Here is a 19468-nt window from a genome sequence, read left to right as displayed (position 1 = left end):
TCAGCTGGCTTGGGAATCCAACCAAAAAAAGAGGAAACTGTGAAATACAGCTGCAACCAATTTGGTATTTGGTCTGGAAGAGAGATGTCTGAACTCATATAATGTTGAGCCTTGCTTAGTTTCTGAAGGGGGATTGATATATCATTTCCCCACCACCAGATCGTAAGAAATAGTTTGTAATTTGAGGGAAGTAGAGCAGTTAAGAAGGTAGCTTGCTGAGAGAGACAATAAATTCCTTTCTTTTATATAGTCAAAAATAGAAATGTTGGCTCTGTTTGCATTATCTAAGAGTTTCTCAAACAGTGAGGCTTTAGTGGGTCCCTAAGAAATCCAAGGCTCAGATGGGAGACTACCCTGTTTAAAACTTTGCTAAGAACACAAGAGCACTGTTTCAAAGTCTAATCTTTCTTTCTCGTAGTGTGAATGTAGTTTGGTCAAATTTGCAGAACTCAAGTCACAGGTTTAAGTCCAATTCAGAGTAAGATTGTTTCATCTGAAACTCTGTGTATTTATGCAGGAAAGATGCAGAATATCTTTCCATACTCTTCAATGTGAATTTTCTTCACTGCAGCATCATAGCTCTGAGCCCCTGTTACCTATCATTTGGAAGTAGGCAGGTAAAATTATCACCAGCCTATATTCCTTCCATTCACAGAAGACTTTGATACATTCATTAACTCTCTTTTCCTGAACTGCTGCCCATCCATTGGTTTGCACAATTCACAAAAAGGCAAAGCCGGTCAAGTGGGTAGGTACACATGAAACAGCAGTATCAGTGTATTAAAAACACATACATATTAGGGTGTGTCAGTAACACCCTAACAAGATCAACCTCTCAAGAACAAAGAAGGTCCCAAACTAAATAATAAAACATGAGATAATACTGTATCTGTTTTGAAAGTGAATGTTACTGGCCAAGAAAAGTTCACCCTAACACAAGATTTTATTTATTTTTTAATCATGGCTTCAGTAAGGAAATGCATTTTTCATGCAATGATACAAAAATAAATATTGCCATGTGATTGAGAACAGAATCAGCTACATACAGTCTTTCCAGTTTGTCTGTGAGTTCAGCAAAAGAATTGGGGGTGGGGGGGTGGGAAGAGAGAGAGTGAGTTGTCTTTCATCTCAATGCTGAAATAGGTCTGTGCAGCTTATGGACTTTCTTGCCTGCTGATGTCCGCTTAGGATTCTTAGCAGCTGTCAAAAGACATACAATCTAACCAGTCAACCATTTGTAAGTAAATGCTGTGCGGCCATGAATTCGGTGCATTACCCAACAGAAAATTCATATAGAAATATGGGTCACCTAGAAACCTAGGGGGGGGGAAAGGGAGACAGAATAGATAGTATAGTGGACAGCATCATAAAAATTAATAATGGTTGGCACTCATAGTGTCTTTTGTCTGAGGATCTCCCATGTTTTACAAAACATTCATTAAAATATAATGAAAGTTGAAAAACGGCCAACACCCACTGTGGTGAAAGCATTCTCTGGTTGAAGCTATGAAAGAATCTCTGTGTACACACCTTGACAACACCCCACCAGAATTCCTCAATGGGGAGGAGGAGGTGCTGAGAGTTTGCCATTTTGATCATTACTAAGCAGGCTTTAAAACAGTTTCGTACCACTGGAGCGACACAAAACTGCTTCATTGCACAGAACGATCTGGCCCAGTACCTTTTGTTACTTTTAATCCATTTTTAAACATTCTGTTTTAGTGTGTAGCTATTGCACCTCTAAGTCCTATTGAAATCAGCACCGCTTTTGTGTTCTAAAAGGGAAGGGAAGAGGATGGAAGAGAGAGATTTTGCGTTGCCTTTGAACAGCTGCAGAACTAGAAAACCCGTGTTTTCAAAAATCGGCACCTTAGTTGTGTACACAAAATATAAGCATATATAAAAGATGCTGCACTGATTCGTGCTCTTCAAATACCTCGGGTAGAAAAGGTAAATTGCACATATAAAATATGCTGTTATGTGTACAAAGTGGGTAATTTACCATCTGCGTTTGCTATTCAAAAAATATTTCCTATTTTGAATGTGGAGTTACATGTTTGTAAAGAGGCATGTTTTGCATGCATGTTTCAAGGGGCAAATTTTGGAAAATTTGGCTCAAACAATCAAAGGTAAATTTGTCAATCTTAGCCATTGTCATTTAAACAAGAAAACTAGTCTGAGTCTGAAAGTGGAGAAAGTCAGAGCTGATTAGCATGTGTAGACAAGCAGTTGGTTTTATGATCCGGTCAGCCTGTCATCCATTCATGGAGGAGATTCACATTTTAAAATGAATCACTAATTGCAAAGCAGGTTAATGTATAAATGAACAAACAAATTATCCTTTTGACCAAAAGAAAAAGCAACTCTTTGAGCACTTAGTTTTGGACAAAAACAATTACTAATTATCATTGGCGTGTGCTGTGCCTAATAATTAACTTATTCATAGAACATTAACCCACAATTTATGTGTCTTCAGTAGCCTGTATTTTAATTCATGCTGTTTTTGGTTTGGTTCTCCCACTTGCTTTAAATATGTATTGCCCATCACCTAAAACACCTTGCTTTGATCTAAAATTTAATTTTAACCTTAGAATCTTAATTTTTGTATAATAGTTGCTAAGTGCTTGTGATAAAGATGTAACTTTCTGTAGTGAGCTGAGTTGCCTTTCAGGGTTAGGAAAGTGTGATCATTCCTATTAAAACTACAGTGGGTAAGCTAAGGAAACGCTGCTTGGCAAACAAGCCGGAATTTTTCTTATGAGTTGGCCTGTTTCACAGACAGCAACCTTTCCTTCAGTCAGTGTTGTGATACGTGTGGATCATCTTCCTTTCAGCTATTTTGCCCGACAGACATTGTCAAACCTTAGGGCTAATTCCTGCAAGGTACTGAGAGCTCTCAACTCCCACCAACTTCAATGGAAGTAGAAAGTGCTCATTACTTTGCAGAACTACCCCCTTAGACAACAGGCTTCCACCCAGCTGGAGGTACCCTCACAGTTCTGTGCTCTCCCTCCCTCACCAAAGAACTCCATTCCTGCTCTATGCTTCCTCCCCACCCTAAAATCATCCACCTCTCTGATGAAACAGCAGCAAAATAAACCTCTACAAAATACTTTACTTGTGAGTAGCCAAATAGGGGTACAGTAAATTCACTCATCAGAAGTTTTTGATTTGTTGTTTCTGTGCCTATGCTACTGCTGTTTTTCGAGCTGGTTAAAATGTGCATATCTGAAAGTGACAAAATAATAATTACAGAAAACTGAAGCTGATTAAAAAAATCAGGTCTTCCTGAATCTCATTTTTTGAGTCAGATTAGCAAACGGATTGAAAAAAGAAAAGAAACATTTTAAAGTGCTTCATTGGGCACTGTGATTTCACATTCCACCACTTTCCTTATCTGCTTCTCCCCATTCCTTGAACTTTAGGTGTGAAAGTAGGGAGAAGAGACTCCTTTTATAAATCTCACTACTTCAGGTAATGCCCAATATCGCTCAAACATTTTTGAAGGAACCCGCTTGACAAATAAGAGTGAGTGTATGTAATATGCAAGGGTTTTGTTTTCCAGTAACTCCAGCAGTTCACTGCCATTCTAATTAATCTGTACATTATTTTTCAATAGATTTCAAATAAAAACCCATTTGGCAACAGGAGACTTTAGAGAGCGAGAGAGACACACACACTTAATCTGGCAATACATTTTCTTATAGTGAACATTAGTCTGGAATGATCACAAGAACTTTGGTGAAACTTCAAAATACAGAAATGCGAGCCAGATGCTACCCACTACATAACTGGCAGTTGAGAGTACAATGCAGAAAGTCAGTTTGTTTTATGGGAAGCATACCCTGGTCCATTTGATAGTCTTGTTGAGCTGGAGAAAGTTTGTTGTCCAGTGTGTACCCTACTTATTGTGACTACAGGACTGAAAGGCGTGCTGTAGAGTTACTTATTCCTTCAATAATATTTTTTTCTTGTGCCTCTCCCCCAGGGAGGAAGATGAATATTCCGAACTACGATCAGAGCTCAGCCAGAGCCAGCATGAGGCTAATGAAGATTCACGCAGCATGGACCAGGATCAGACTTCTGTTTCAGTACCAGAGAACCAGTCCACTATGGTCACTGCTGACATGGGTTAGTGATTTTTCTGAAAAGACAGGATGTCTTCTACTAGTAGAAAGAAAAGGAGTACTTGTGGCACCTTAGAGACTAACCAATTTATTTGAGCATAAGCTTTCGTGAGCTACAGCTCACTTCATCGCATGCATACTGTGGAAAGTACAGAAGATCTTTTTATACACACACACCATGAAAAAATGGGTGTTTACCTCTACAAAAGGTTTTCTCTCCCCCCACCCCACTCTCCTGCTGGTAATAGCTTATCTCAAGTGATCACTCTTCTTACAATGTGTATGATAATCAAGGTGGGCCATTTCCAGCACAAATCCAGGTTCTTCCCCCCCCTCCCCTTTTTTTTTTCCACACACACAAACCCACTCTCCTGTTGGTAATAGCTTATCTAAAGCGATCACTCTCCTTACAATGTCTATGATAATCAAGGTGGGCCATTTCCAGCACAAATTCAGGGTTTAACAAGAACGTCTGGGGGGAGGGTAGGAAAAAATAGGGGAAATAGGTTACCTTGCATAATGACTTAGCCACTCCCAGTCTCTATTCAAGCCTAAGTTAATTGTATCCAATTTGCAAATGAATTCCAATTCAACAGTCTCTCGCTGGAGTCTGGTTTTGAAGTTTTTCTGTTGTAATATCGCAACTTTCATGTCTGTAATCGCGTGACCAGAGAGATTGAAGTATTCTCCGACTGGTTTATGAATGTTATAATTCTTGACATCTGATTTGTGTCCATTTATTCTTTTACGTAGAGACTGTCCAGTTTGACCAATGTACATGGCAGAGGGGCATTGCTGGCACATAATGGCATATATCACATTGGTGGATGTGCAGGTGAACGAGCCTCTGATAGTGTGGCTGATGTTATTATCATACACATTGTAAGGAGAGTGATCACTTTAGATAAGCTTTAGATAAGCTGTTACCAGCAGGAGAGTGGGGTGGGGGGAGAGAAAACCTTTGTAGTGGTAAACACCCATTTTTTCATGGTTTGTGTGTATAAAAAGATTTTCTGTACTTTCACAGTATGCATCCGATGAAGTGAGCTGTAGCTCACGAAAGCTTATGCTCAAATAAATTGGTTAGTCTCTAAGGTGCCACAAGTCCTCCTTTTCTTTTTGCGAATACAGACTAACACTGCTGTTACTCTGAAACTTACTAGTAGAAAGCCATTGCATCCTTTAAAATACTGATCAGAATGCTTGGAGGGGAAAGAAAATAAATCATCCAAGCCTTGTTAATCAAACCAAAGGTGTTGAGGAATTCTCTAGGAGAATAAACAGTATCATTTAAAATAATCTCAGAACCTTGCTCCCAGACCATCAGAGCTATAATAGCTGCAGAGGAAGAACAGAAAATGAGCTTGTCAGGAAGAACTGAAGCACCTAAATGAGTGCCCTTTGGGGAAAGGGAAAATGGAGGGGACACACACACACTCACCCCCCTCTATAATAGTATACATGTTCTGACCTGATCATGTAATTTGCTGATTAATTGGATGGATTGATTTTTTTTAACTCCTGTTCCTGTTCTGTTATTTTACCAAATAGCAAAAACATTTTATTTATAAGTGACTGAAGGTTGTTTTTAAATGTTGCTAGTTTATTTATCTATAAAATTTTGATGGTTGGAAATTGCAGAGATGAAATAGAGGCATCTAGAGGCATTAATAAGTGGCAGAGCAATGTGCCTCTCCAGGCCATGACTTTTAAGACTTGTTGCTTTCTGAGAGCCATTAATTTATGTACAGGTGGCAAGTTTCTGAATACACTTACCTGTGCTGTGGAGTGTTAAGGAAGGTTCTCTTGGAAAAGAGTCCAGTAATTATATTGTTTTTCAGATGTGTTCAGATTGGGAATTTCAAAGCTGAAATTAAAGGGTAGTTAGTACTAGCTATAGAGATCCGGTTCTCAGACTCCAGCAATAAAGATGCCCAATATTGGAGTACGTAGACACACTGCTTTTCGCAAGCTTGGGAGCGTCATTGATATGCATATTAGAGGGGAAATGTCTGTCTCACTGGATCAGATTCTGTTCTCATTCACATCAGCGTAAATCAGGGACATATCCTTGGCTGTAGTGTAGTTCCTCCTTCCTTCTGTCATAGGTATTTATTAGCTGTGATCACCAGACACCAGCGTGCCTTGGGAAAGTCATGATGCGCTGAATCTTGATGAAAAAATTACACTAAATCCAAAGTCCAATGTGACTGATCCAAGCAGAGACAAAGATCAAAACATCTCAGAGATGTTTTCTAAGCACTTTTGTTACAGTCGTACAGAAGGTCAAATTCTATCCTCAGATAAACATGTGTCACTCTCACTGAAGTCAGTAAAAATTCCGCTGATTTTTAATGGCAATTGAATGTGCTTCTCTGAGGGTAATGTTTGTGTCCCAGTGTAGACTCAGTTAACAATATATTTTTATTTCACTCTTTTCTTTTGCAGTAGCTCACTTACCCAGTGAGAACAGAAATTATGTCCTATATGTACATCAGTACTCCAGTGTAGACTGGCTACTGTTTCAGCCAATCAGAGCTATAGATTAGAAAAATGGTATTGGAATTACCTCTGAGCCCGCTTTCCCTGATGGCTTGGGACTCCAAAACCCTGCCTTGTTGAGCCAGACACACTAGTCTGCTGCAACACAGACCCAGGTCTGATCCACGCCCCCAAGGCTGCTGACTTTAACAGAAAACCACTCAGCAGGTTACCTATCTCCAGCACACAGACACCCAGTTCCCAATGGGATCCAAACCACAAATAAATCCGTTTTACTCTGTATAAAGCTTATACAGGGTAAACTCATAAATTGTCCACCCTCTATGACACTGATAGAGAGATACGCAGGTATTGCTCCCCCCAGGTATTAATGACTTACTCTGGGTTAATAAACAAAAGTAATTTTATTAAGTATAAAAAGTAGGATTTAAGTGGTTCCAAGTAATAACAGACAGAACAAAGTAAGTTACCAAGCAAAATAAAACAAAACATGGAAGTCTAAGCTTAATACGTTTTAAGAAACTGAATACAGGTAAATCTCACCCTCAGAGATGTTCCAATAAACTTCTTTCACAGGCTAGACTCCTTCTTAGTCTGGGCCCAATCCTTTCCCCTGGTACAGTTCTTGTTAGTTCCAGCTCAGGTGGTAACTAGGGGATTTCTCATGACTGGCAGCCCCCTTTGTTCTTTTCCACCCTCTTTTATATCTTTCGCACAAGGCGGGAATCCTTTGTCTCTCTCTGGGTCATCCCCCCCCCCCCCCCCAAAATGGAAAAGCACCAGGTTTAAGATGGATTCCAGTACCAGGTGACATGGTCACATGTCCTGTGAGACCCCAAGTCTCCATTCTTTCCGGCCTGACTCACAGGAACACAGGAAGGCTTACAAGTAAACAGAGCCATTTACAACCAATTGTCCTGGTCAATGGGAGCCATCAAGATTTTGAACCACCATTTTAAAAAATGATAGGCAAACTTTTTAAATTTGGGTGCCTATGCCTAAATATGGATTTAGTTGCCTAGGTTTAGGTGCCCAAATTTGAAAAGTTTGGCCTATATTCTTTACCTGTGTTACTAATAATACTTCAGATTAATCAGATTGAAAGAATTTTCACAATCCAATTTACTTTTCAATATTTGTTATTTCTTTACTTTTACCACTTCATTGATCCTGGACAGTGATCTGTTTTTTATACCATAATACAAGGATGAGACATTTACATTTCCAGCACAACAAGCAAATGTAGAAATACAAAATATTGCTACACGAAATCACTAACTTTCATAGTAAGCTTATAAGGTATTCCTCCTACACACCAACGCAAGCATCCTTCTGTCCTTTGTTTATTTTAGTTTTAGTATCTCTTTAAAAATAAACCCTTATGTTAGTTATGCACATCAGGCTAATCACCATGACCTAATAATAACATGGCACTGTATACTGCACGAATGCAGCAAGCTTATTGACATGCCAACTACATCAATGTGTTATGATACACTAATGCTTTTAGATATGCTGCTCTTCTGCTGTAGGCAACAAAAACATCAAGAGCTAAAATTGTTAATTTCTCTGCTGTATCTTGTAAATCCTGTGAGTGGGTTTACACTAGCGTCCCTTTGAAATGTGGGTCTATCTGACATTGTTATAAATTCTTATTTTCTGGGAGAAACATTCCTTCAGGGCTAGAACTTAGCATATAAGGTATTTCCTTCTGAAGGAAATGTTTTGTAAAATGAGACAAAATGTATATACAGGCATTATTGAGTTTCAGGAGCACAAGCAAAACAAGTAGATTTTACAATTAAACATTCTTGATGGTGCATCTGTGACTCAGAATTGAATTTTGTTAATAAATAAACTTATTTGGCAGATTATTAACACTAAAGCATATTAATTGTTTTGGTGGAGAGTGGAGCTTGTGGGAAGTTCTTGCACATACAACTTCAGTAGGAGTTTTGTATGCATACAGGTTGCAGGAGCAGACCCTGCTTTGGCCATCCATATTTGTCATGCCATTGATATGTTGATGGGTTTGTTTTTAACATGAAATCCCTTTTGCCTGCAGTAATTTCACATTCACTCCAGGGCTGCATTCTTTTGCAATCCTATTCCTACACAAAGAGAATTTTTGAACACTTTTGTTGATCAACCTGTGCAAAGCTGGAAATACTGCATGAAGACAAGGGCCCATGATTGCTGCTACTGTCATTTAAACACAAAGGAACAAATGCTACCTTTGAATTTTGAGATGGTAACAGTATTGAGTCTGTGTCTTGAATTCTATTCTGTTCTATATGGGTTCTTATCTTGTGGTCATCACCGATACAGACAAGCTTCATCCATAGGTTAGAGAGTTCCATTGTGCCAGAGGAGCATAGTTGTCGACCAGGGTGTTCTCCCAGGGCTTTAGGTGGTCATTTAGATAGACTGGGCCTAGGCCATGGAACCACCTTGAAGATAGGGACTGAGACCTTGAACTTGATTTGAATTTCTATGCGAAGCCTGTGTAACTGAATGAGAACATCACTGGCACATAAGAATTTGGACATAAGTATTTTGGTTTTATGGTTGCTTTTATTTCCCCCTAAATGTTAATTGGGCCATTTTTGTTAAATGGCTGTCTAAATTACATCTACAAAATTTGTGCATGGCAAGCCTTGCATTGCATACAGTTGTCTGGTGTTTTACATATCTGTGGCTGTAATTTAGGTGGTCAGGTTTGTTAGTTTGTCCGGTGTTAATCGAAGAAGTAGATGAGTTTTTGGTCATGAACTTAAGGTTATTTATTTTGTAGTAGTCCCCTGTTCCCTCACACCTCGCTCTTTCATAATCAGCTTCTGTGATCCTTTGTTTTAAATTCAGGTTTTCAAAGTGCACTAAAGGAGTTAGGTGCTCAACTCCCATTGAATTTCAGTGGGACTTGAATGCCTGTCTCCCTTAGGCTCCTTTGAAAACACCAGCCATATGTTTTAAATCTGATTGGAAGGTCCGACAGTAATGAAGTCCTAGGTGGAGCAATACCATAGGAATAACATTTCATGAATGGATGCCACCCCTTTTAATATTTGTACCCCTGTGGAAATAATGCATTGTCATGAAATATAAATCCATTGTGTGCTGTACAATGCAATAACTGATTATTGCACGATGCCTTGGTAATTAATGGCCCATAAGTGAATACAGCCAAGAGGCATCAGAACCCAAGAGTGAGTTCAACTATATGGTGCACATCAGGGACTACTGCTGATATTTATCACTGAATGTAAGTTGGAGGTGATGCAATTAATTTGTAAAGTTAGTTCACAAGGTAAGAGGGATCATTTGGTTGTCACAAAATTGGGGAGAGAGTGGATGACATCCGATAAAACAGTGCTGTCAGACTGCAGTGGAGAAGGGTCTTCTGGCCCTTTCCTTGTGAGAATTATGATCATGTTTTCATCGTAAAGCACCTAGTGAATATGATCACTATATGGAGCCTCACAAGAACAAGGGTTGTTATTGGGGACCCATAAATATTTCCAGTCTTCTCTTCAGTTGCACACATAGAAGAAACAGCTGTGAAAATGAAATTTTAGCTCTGTAAAATAATCTCTCTAGGGTTTTTGTGTAAGCTTTTGGACACTTGGCAGCAGTTTGAGCGCAAATCCCCAAAGTCCTTCCTTTTAGAGGAGATTGGATTATATCATCACTGAGTGAACTGGGCAGAAGAGCATTCTGATTCCGAGGGAAAAGTCTTCTTGCTGAGCACAAAGATCAGGAGAAGCTGCAGTAATGAGAAAGATTAACAAAAAAAAAGCAAATTGGGACAGTGACATGGAAGTGTGCTAAAACGTGATCTCTTTAAAATGTGGAGAAGGTTTTTCAAACAAGAAAGACCACTCCAGATAAGTGGACGAGGCAATTATTTGTGTGATTGTGAGTAATTTGAGAGTTTAGGCTGATGGCATTCAACCCTAGAGATTTGTAAAGAGAAATCAATAACTTGTGCGAATAGGCTGATGGTATTCAAGACTGGAGATTTGTGAAAAGCAGTGTCGGACTGTAGGAATATACTATTTTACAGGAGTGGAGCCTGTCTTGCTGAAAGTATTCAATGGTAGTAGCTTTTTAGCTTGTGACACCCAGTGCATGTGTGACATGTTCTTTCTCTTTCATAGATAACTGTAGTGACTTGAACTCCGAACTGCAGAGAGTGCTGACGGGGCTGGAGAATGTAGTCTGCGGGAGGAAGAAGAGCAGTTGCAGTTTGTCTGTAGCAGAAGTGGACAGACACATTGAACAACTCACCACTGCCAGCGAACATTGTGATCTAGCTATTAAGGTGCAACAGCATTAACTAGTCACTAAATGCATTGTATGTATACTGGGATACATGATAATACCTTGCATTTATAGCACCTATCATCTGAGAATCTCAGAGCACTTCACAAAGATTTACTGTGCCTCACAATGTCTTGTGAGGTAGGTACAGTAGTGTATCTATATTTGGATATGGGTGCACTAAGTCACAGAGAGATTACCTATAGATCTTGTATAGAGCTTTTCAATCCATAGATCTCAAAGCACTTTACAAATATGTGTAAGCCTCATCCTTATTTTACAGATGCACAAACTAAGGTACAGAGAGATTGCCTGACTAGCTTTGCAGTTATAAACATGTCATTTATTTAAATTACCTTACACGGAATAGGCTGACTAATGGTCAAGATATTTAGAAGAGTAAATAATAACTACGAGAGGAAGCAATTGCTATTTAAAAAATACAAACTGAAGATGAAAGAGCTGTAAATATTTCTGCACATTAGCTCCTTACCACACCCCTATGAGGTAGAGAAAAGGGGAAACTGCAGCAGAGAATTTATGATGTGACGGATGCCACAGGATCTATTGGATTTCCTGGTATCCAGGTTTGTGCTCAGAACATTAGATTACATGACTAATTACGGTGTGTGAGGCTAGATTCCGGATTTATCCTTGATGCATCAGCATGCATAATCAAAATGAACTGTAACACTATATAATCAGGAATGAAGAAAAGCTCAATAATTCATTAGTTCCCCCAGAGAAATAGTTCCCTGTATGTATCAATTGCCTTCTGTTCTCTTCTTCATCGCAAACAATGTAGTGTGCTAGTCAACAAACCAGAGCTGAAGCAAAGCATGCCGCATCCAGAGAACTGCAGACAGTTTAGTTAGCAAATGGATGTTGGTCACGTCAGTTTGTGAGAGCATAAGGGCAGAATGATACCTGGATTCAGTTAATTTGTACATGGTGGTTATTAACGTGCCTGTCAGAGCAATGAGGTGAGTGGGTGCATTTAACATATTATGCTGCTTTTCCAACAGGAAGCACTGGAAAAGGGGGCTGGTATCTTTTTACCTTTTCTGCGGGTCATTTTTGATCTTTCCCTTTATTTATCTGCAGTGGGAGTTACTATGTTCTGTAAGCAGCATTAAAACAGATTAGCAATGCTGACAAAGACTGAATACTAGGTGGAAGTTTTCATTGTATCTGACATAGTTGCTAAGTAGATTTAATTATTAATAGAAAACTTCTTATTCCAAATAAGGGATTTAATTCCTTGAATAGTTTTCCAGTATATTGTCTTGATTACCAAGAGAACATCCAACAATATCCTGTTTTTTCCTTTTGCTATCTCTAAGGAATTTTATTTCTTCTTCTTTATCACCTTTCAAGAATGCAGCCCATTCATGCAATGAGAATGTTAAATGCTCCTTGAAGCAGTATGTTGTCTTGAAATGACCTGTCTTGTTTTCTGAATCTGATTTTTGGAGACCTGTAGCTTTAGGTGGAGGGTTCATTCTTTATGAAGCATAGCAGCTTGTTTTCTATTGCATGGGTATTACAAGGAATTGCTAATCAGAAAAAGAATGTAGGAACCTCCTCATGAGTAGTGTGTATTTGCTATTCACTCTTGAGCCTAACTGTATGAATTGTTACGTTTACAGCTGTAAACCAATTATGAACGTGGTGGGGGAGAAATATGGTCCAGTGTTTACAGGAGGAAATTGATGGTCAGAACATGAAGGTTCTGTTCATACTTCTTCCATTGACTTGCTGCATAACCTTGGACAAGTCACTTAACCTCTTTGTGCACAGGCCTGTGTAGGATTTAGTGTGGCTCTGCACCACCTTGGGCAGAAGCTCTGGAAGGGATTGTGTGTCAGAGAATCCCAGGTTTTCCCTGAGGTCCCAGGTACACAGAAGGAATGTATAGGCTGCACCATCCTAAGGCATAGTGTACCCCATCCCACACATACACACACTGTGCATGGCCAAGGCTCCTTCCCCTCCCCATATCTCCTTGTGCCCTTGGGGGAAACATATGTCCCTGGGGACCTACAGAAAGAACCATCCTTGTGCTCCCCCAAATTTGGGACTGCACTTGTCCTTGTCATGCTAGTATGTGAGGAAGGATTCCTTGCACCCTCCCCAGCCCTACACGCCCATTCAAGAGCCAGGCACAATCTGGTACTGCGAGTACATCTACACTTAAGATGGGAAGGTGCTTCCCAGCACAGGTAGAGAGAGAAGCACTAGCTGTGCTTGAGCTAATGTGCTAAAAATAGCAGTGTAGCATGGATGGCGAGTCAAGCTGGGTGCCTGAGTACAAACCTGCCTGGACCCATTAGGTATGTATTCAGGTGACTAGCGTAGCTGCCACCTGTGCTCTCCCCTCTATGCTGGCTCAAACTCTCATGAGTCTACCTACCTGTGTTGGGAAGCACAATCCCAGCAGCAGCGCAGATATACCCTATGTATCTCAGTTAAGTCATCTGCAAAAGAGGTACAACGCTTACCCATGGTGAGGTGTGGTGAATGTGTTATACTTTGAGGCCATCTGAGGAAAGGTGCTGTATAAATGCCAACTGCATGCTGTTGTTTGTGTATATCTCAGTGAAGTGAACTTTTATTTATAAAGCACCCATCTTCTGCCCAGGTGCTCATGGAGCTGAAGAGTAGAAAGGTTACAAACTATTTATAATGAAAACGGCCTTCATTAAGTTTCAAACAAAAGGAGCAAATTAAATGCGTGTGCGTTGCTTGTACGCATGTGTGTAATTGTATAGCTGCCCTTACATCCTTATGTAGTGGCAGTGTAGTATTATTGGCCCTTTTTAATATTCTCCCCTTCTGCTCCTTTCTGTCTTATCATGACTCTGTTTTTGCAGACAGTAGAGGAGATTGAGGGTGTGCTGGGACGGGATCTTTATCCAAATCTGTCTGAAGAGAGATCTCGGTGGGAAAAGGAGCTGGCTGGTCTGAGGGAAGAAAATGAGAGCCTCACTGCTATGCTGTGCAGCAAAGAGGAGGAGCTGAACAGGACCAAGGCCACTATGAACGCTATCCGGGAAGAAAGGGACAGATTGCGCAGAAGGGTAAGACTACCAACTGTCTACAGAGTACATAGAAGAGCCTTTCGAGTACCAGGGATCTTTTCAGTTCTTTCCAGGCCACATAGGTTTGTAACTGGGGAGAGTTGATACCCTGCACCTTCTCGCACCATTTTTTGGAAGCGAAGCAATATAAGTTGTAAAGAGCTAGGAGTGAATGGATAGAAATCGCAAGAAGCTTTTATATGGGGGGAGGGATAGCTCAGTGGTTTGAGCATTGGCCTGCTAAACCCAGGGTTGTGAGTTCAATCCTTGAGGGGGCAATTTAGGGATCTGGGGCAAAAATTGGGGATTTGGTCCTGTTTTGAGCAGGGGGTTGGACAAGATGACCTCCTGAGGTCCCTTCCAACCCTGATATTCTATGATTCTATGATGAGCAGTCAAGATATACAGAAGCCTCATATCGGAAAAAGTGTGTTAACTGAAAGGCTGGTATTCATGGGCACGAAAGTATGTGTAAGTTGTTTATAGATAAAGCAGATGTTTATTTAGTGGATTTTCCTGTGAATAACAAATAGATCTTTGTCTTTGAGAATTCAATTTGTGATTAAGAGAAAGTAAAAGAGCAGGACACTTGTCACTGGGAAATAATTCTCTGTGAACTGAACTTTGAGTAGTCCCAGCCATGCCCTCTATCCCTGTCTCCATTTTCCAGCTGTTTGCTATATCAGACAAAACTGTTGTTCTTTATATAGACACTGAATTAAGACAAGAGGAAATTAAGTTACAGAAAAGATGAAAGTTTAAAGAATACATGGTCAGTCTCTGGTATTCTTTTAAATTATTTACTGCCTCTCCTTAATAGACAAGTTAGGAAATTTTGCAGTGTTCCATGAAACATCTGCATGTGAAATAATTTTGTTTTTGAAGAATATGTGAATGATTTTTCTTCCAAGCCTTGTGCTGTATGTGGGTAAAAATTTAGAGACCTTTGTATTCTTTGTAAATTGTTGAAAATGTTTTTTATCTAGTGGCAGCAGAACAACCTCTTCCTTGAATGTTACGTTTTTAAGAGATCAGTACTCTTCAGCGTGGTATTGGACTATGTCATTTGCCATTTCCAGTCTTTGGCTATCCAGCCACAGATCATCTCACTCAACAAAGCTTCCTATCCATCGTGACATAATGAGTTTATTTGCTGCTAAGGCCAATTACACCTGTAATCTGCTGTGGTGCTTACTAGATCTTTATGTCTGATGCTCTGTTTAAAATTGCACGTGTGTGTGTGTGTGTGTGTGTGTGTATGTATACATTCATGTGTGTATGCCTACATTTCTGTTTGAGCTAGGGCTGTCGATCAATTGCAATTAACTCACGTGATTAACTCAAAATCAATTGCGATTAAAAAAATTAATAGTGATTAATCATAGTTTTAATGGCCCTGTTAAATAATAGAATACCAATTGAAATTTATTAAATATTTTGGATGTTTTTCTACATTTTCAAATATATTGATTTCAGTCACAACACAGACTATAAACTGTACAGTACTTACTTTATATTATTTTTATTACAAATGTTTGCACTGTAAAAATGATAAAAGAAATAGTATTTTTCAATTCACCTCATACAAATACCATAGGGCAATCTCTTTATCGTGAAAGCGCAACTTACAAATGTATATTTTTTTTTGTTACATAACTGCACTCAAAAACAAAACAACGTAAAACTTTAGAGCCTACAAGTCTGCTCAGTCCTATTTCTTGTGCAGCCAGTTGCTAAGAGAAACAAGTTTGTTTACATTTACTGGAGATAATGCTGCTCGTTTCCTATTGACAAAGTCACCTGAAAGTGAGAACAGACATTCACATGGGACTTTTGTAGCCGGCATTGCAAGTTATTTATGTGCAAGATATGCTAAATGTTCACATGCTCCTTCCATGCTTTGGCCACTATGCTTCCATGCTGATTCCACTCGTTAAAAAAAAAATGTGTTAATTAAATTTGTGACTGAACTCCTTGGAGGAATAATTGTATGTCTCCTGTTCTGTGTTTTACCTGCATTCTGCCATATGTTTCATGTTATAGCAGTCTTGGATGATCACCCAGTATGTTGTTCGTTTTAAGAACACGATCACTGCAGATTTGACAAAAAGCGAAGAAGGTACCAATGTGAGATTTCTAAAGATAGCTACAGTACTTGACCCAAGGTTTAAGAATCTGAAGTGCCTTCCAAAATCTGAGAGGGACGGGGTGTGGAGCATGGTTTCAGAAGGCTGAAAAGAGCAGCACTCCAATGTGGAAACTATAAAACCTGAACCACCACAAAAGAAAAGCAACCTTCTGCTGGTGACATCTGACTCAGATGATGAAAATGAACATGCGTTGGTCTGCACTTCTTTGGATCGTTATCGAGCAGAACCCATCCTCAGCATGGATTCATGTCCTCTGGAATGGTGGTTGAAGCATGAAGGGACATATGAATCTTTAGCGCATCTGGCATGTAAATATCTTGCAGTGCCGGCTACAACAGTGCCATGCGAACATCTGTTCTCACTTTCATGTGACACTGTAAACAAGAAGCGGGCAGCATTATCTCCTGCAAATGTTAACAAACTTGTTTGTCTGAGCGATTGGCTGAACAAGAAGTAGGACTGAGTGGACTTGTAGGTTCTCAAGTTTTACATTGTTTTGTTTTTGAGTGCAGTTATGTAAAAAAATAATAATTCTACATTTGTAAGTTGCACATTCATTCACTACAGTACTTGTATGAAGTGAATAGAAAGATACTATTTCTTTTGTTAATCTTTTTTTACAGTGGAAATATTTATAATAAAGAATAAATGTGTGAGCACTGTACACTTTTTGTATTCTGTGTTGTAATTGAAATCAATATATTTGAAAATGTGGAAAACATCCAAAAATATTTATATAAATTGTATTCTGTTATTGTTTAACAGTGTGATTAATCGTGATTATTTTTTTTAATCGCTTGATAGCTCTAGTTTGAGCATTTTGTTTTCTCTTGCAAAATGTTTGTGTCCCATGTAATCATATACCATGCAGTGTAAATAGTTCTCAGCCCCGAGCTGTTTAGACTGAGTACTTGACACAGCATTTTCGCTTTAACGAGGACTATTGCCACATCTTATGCTACAGACAAAGTTCAAAGAGGTTTTTGCTGGTTTCTCAGTATAATGAAGATTTTATTTGTTTTCTGTTTTCCTTCAGCTGTGCAAATCTACCTCAGTTATGGACAATATGAGGTGGTGGTGTAAAAAATCTTATTTGGAGAATGTTCTTATTCAGGATGTCTGTTTGCTGTGTCAGCCTGTGGGAGGTTTTAGAAAGTACAATCCTCCTGGCCATATGCAATAACTAAACCCACACCTACATTTTCTGGTAATAAAAATTAGAAACTGTAAGAGGTTGAGGTGTTTAAAGAAGGGGCACTAGAACAAACTGATAAATTAAAGGGCAGTGAAGACTAGGTGGTAAGCATCTAAATGTACTATGGAATTTAAGAATGAATAGGCTGAGCAGCTCACAAGAGGCCACTTCTAATTAAAATCACACCAGAGGATTGGAGGATAGTAAATGTTGCATCTCTTTTTTTTTTTAAAGGTCTGGGGAATTACAGATCGGTAAGGCTATGCCTACACTAGACTGTACAGCAGCACAGCTGTACCAATAAGATTTCTCATGTAGCCGCTCTGTGCTAACGGAAGGGAGCTCTTCCATCAACATACTTAAACCACAGGCAGTAGTTATGTCAGGGGCACACCCCTAAGCGACAAGTTTTGCTGACATATGTGGTAGTGTAGATATGGCCTAAGTTTTACTTGCTTACCTGATAAATTAGTGTAAATGGTCATTTGAAAATAGAATGATAAAACACTTAAATTATTCTTACATAATAGGGTCTAACCAGCATAGTTCTACAAAGGAAAATTATACCTCACAAATCTATTAAAATTCTTTAACATGTCAGTGCAATAATGGATAAAGAAAAACTAGCTAACATAATTTATTTGAAATTTCTAGAAGGGCCTTACAAGACATTATTAAGGAATCTCAGAAGTCATGGACTGAAAGGCCATTCTGTCATGGATCAGAAAATAGATAAGTGACAGAAAACAAAAAATAGGACTAAATGGTCAATGTTCATCATGGCAAAAATGACATGAAAGTGCCTTGTGGACCAGGACCATATATATTGTGTTTAATATACTTGCTAATTATCTTCAAAAGCAGGAGCAGTGAGATGGCAAAACTTGCAGATAATATGTAATTATTTAGTTCAGTCAGCACTGAAAAAGTCTTCCGGCTAGCTGAGGAGAAACATTTGGGAAGAGGGGAGAGATTTGGGATGGGCAAGGGGAAAAAGAATAGGGATTGAAAAGTGGGGGAGAACTAATGGAGATCCAGAACACAGAAATTTGAGGAGAAGAGAGAGAGGCAGGCATGTAAGAGGAAAAAGTGAGAAAATAAAAAAGAAAGCAAGCAAAAGCATAGAAAATTCAGAAGCCGAACCCAAAAGGAAGTCATAATTTTCAGACAGAGAGGAGGAGAAGAACCTGGGATGGGACCTGTGGGAACAAGATAGACATATTTATTTAATTACTATAGAAAATAAGGCAAATTATATTTTTACAGTGTGAATTTAGTGCTTGTGAAAGGACAAATACATCGAAGGCCAGCATGCCCACACCTCAACCCTCGCCTGAAAGGATCGCATCTAGGATGCTGTGTGTGCAAGAGAAAATTTCCCACCGTTGCTGGCACTAGTTGATCTCCAAAAGGGTCAGCAACACTAATAGCCCTAGTGTAGATTGCTACTGGTGTTTTTAATGCCATGTTTTATAACCCTACTCAGAGCAGGCCTAATCAGTTTGGAATTGAAAATGCCTGTGGTGGCCAGTCTGCACTAGGACCTCTAACATCCTGAACACCTGTGGAGCTGAACTTGTTTAGCACTAGTGTAGACAAGGATTTAGGAGTGAGAGCATAGTTCAGTCATCCTGTCAGCTCAGTCATGGGCGTGTCTGCTGGGACTTCTAACAAAGGTGCTGCATACAGTGGTAGATTTTTTTGTATGTGTGTGGAAACCTCTCTGGTAGGAACTGAGACCATTCACTCATTTCACATAAGCCATCATAAAAGCTAATGGATGGTGACAATATTAAGTTATTTATTGACCTGAATTGGATTCAAATAAGTGACTTTAAAGGTGAAAAGCCCTGAATCTTTCTCTCTCAGGCCTACAACTCACTCCACAAAACAAGTCAACTTAGGGTTTTTTTTAAAATGCTAAGAAAACTCTTTTCAATATATATTTAATAGATGTATTTCCTTTTAGCTCCCAAATGCAACTAAGTCACTAACTAACCTTTGGGTTAGGACACAACATAAAAAAATCAAAGACAGACTCTAGATTACAGACACAGCTAAAAATAATTTTCTACCTTTTTCATTAATTCAAGT

General features: G+C 39.2%; 1 protein-coding gene across 3 annotated transcripts in view; it reads left to right on the top strand.

The window, feature by feature from the left end:
• Positions 1 to 19468, top strand: part of MCC (MCC regulator of Wnt signaling pathway) — a 356867-nt gene that overhangs the window by 268604 nt on the left and 68795 nt on the right. For all 3 annotated transcript variants that reach the window (XM_048849771.2, XM_048849772.2, XM_048849773.2), the window contains 3 exons: positions 3989 to 4131; positions 10787 to 10950; positions 13823 to 14029. In XM_048849771.2, the coding sequence (XP_048705728.1) occupies positions 3989 to 4131; positions 10787 to 10950; positions 13823 to 14029 (514 nt within the window). The remainder of the gene's footprint in view (positions 1 to 3988; positions 4132 to 10786; positions 10951 to 13822; positions 14030 to 19468) is intronic.

The sequence above is a fragment of the Caretta caretta genome, chromosome 5 (assembly GCF_965140235.1).
Source record: "Caretta caretta isolate rCarCar2 chromosome 5, rCarCar1.hap1, whole genome shotgun sequence".
Lineage (NCBI taxonomy): Eukaryota > Metazoa > Chordata > Testudines > Cheloniidae > Caretta > Caretta caretta.
The sequence above is the reverse complement of the archived record's forward strand: the minus strand, read 5'-3'. Positions and strand labels throughout refer to the sequence as shown.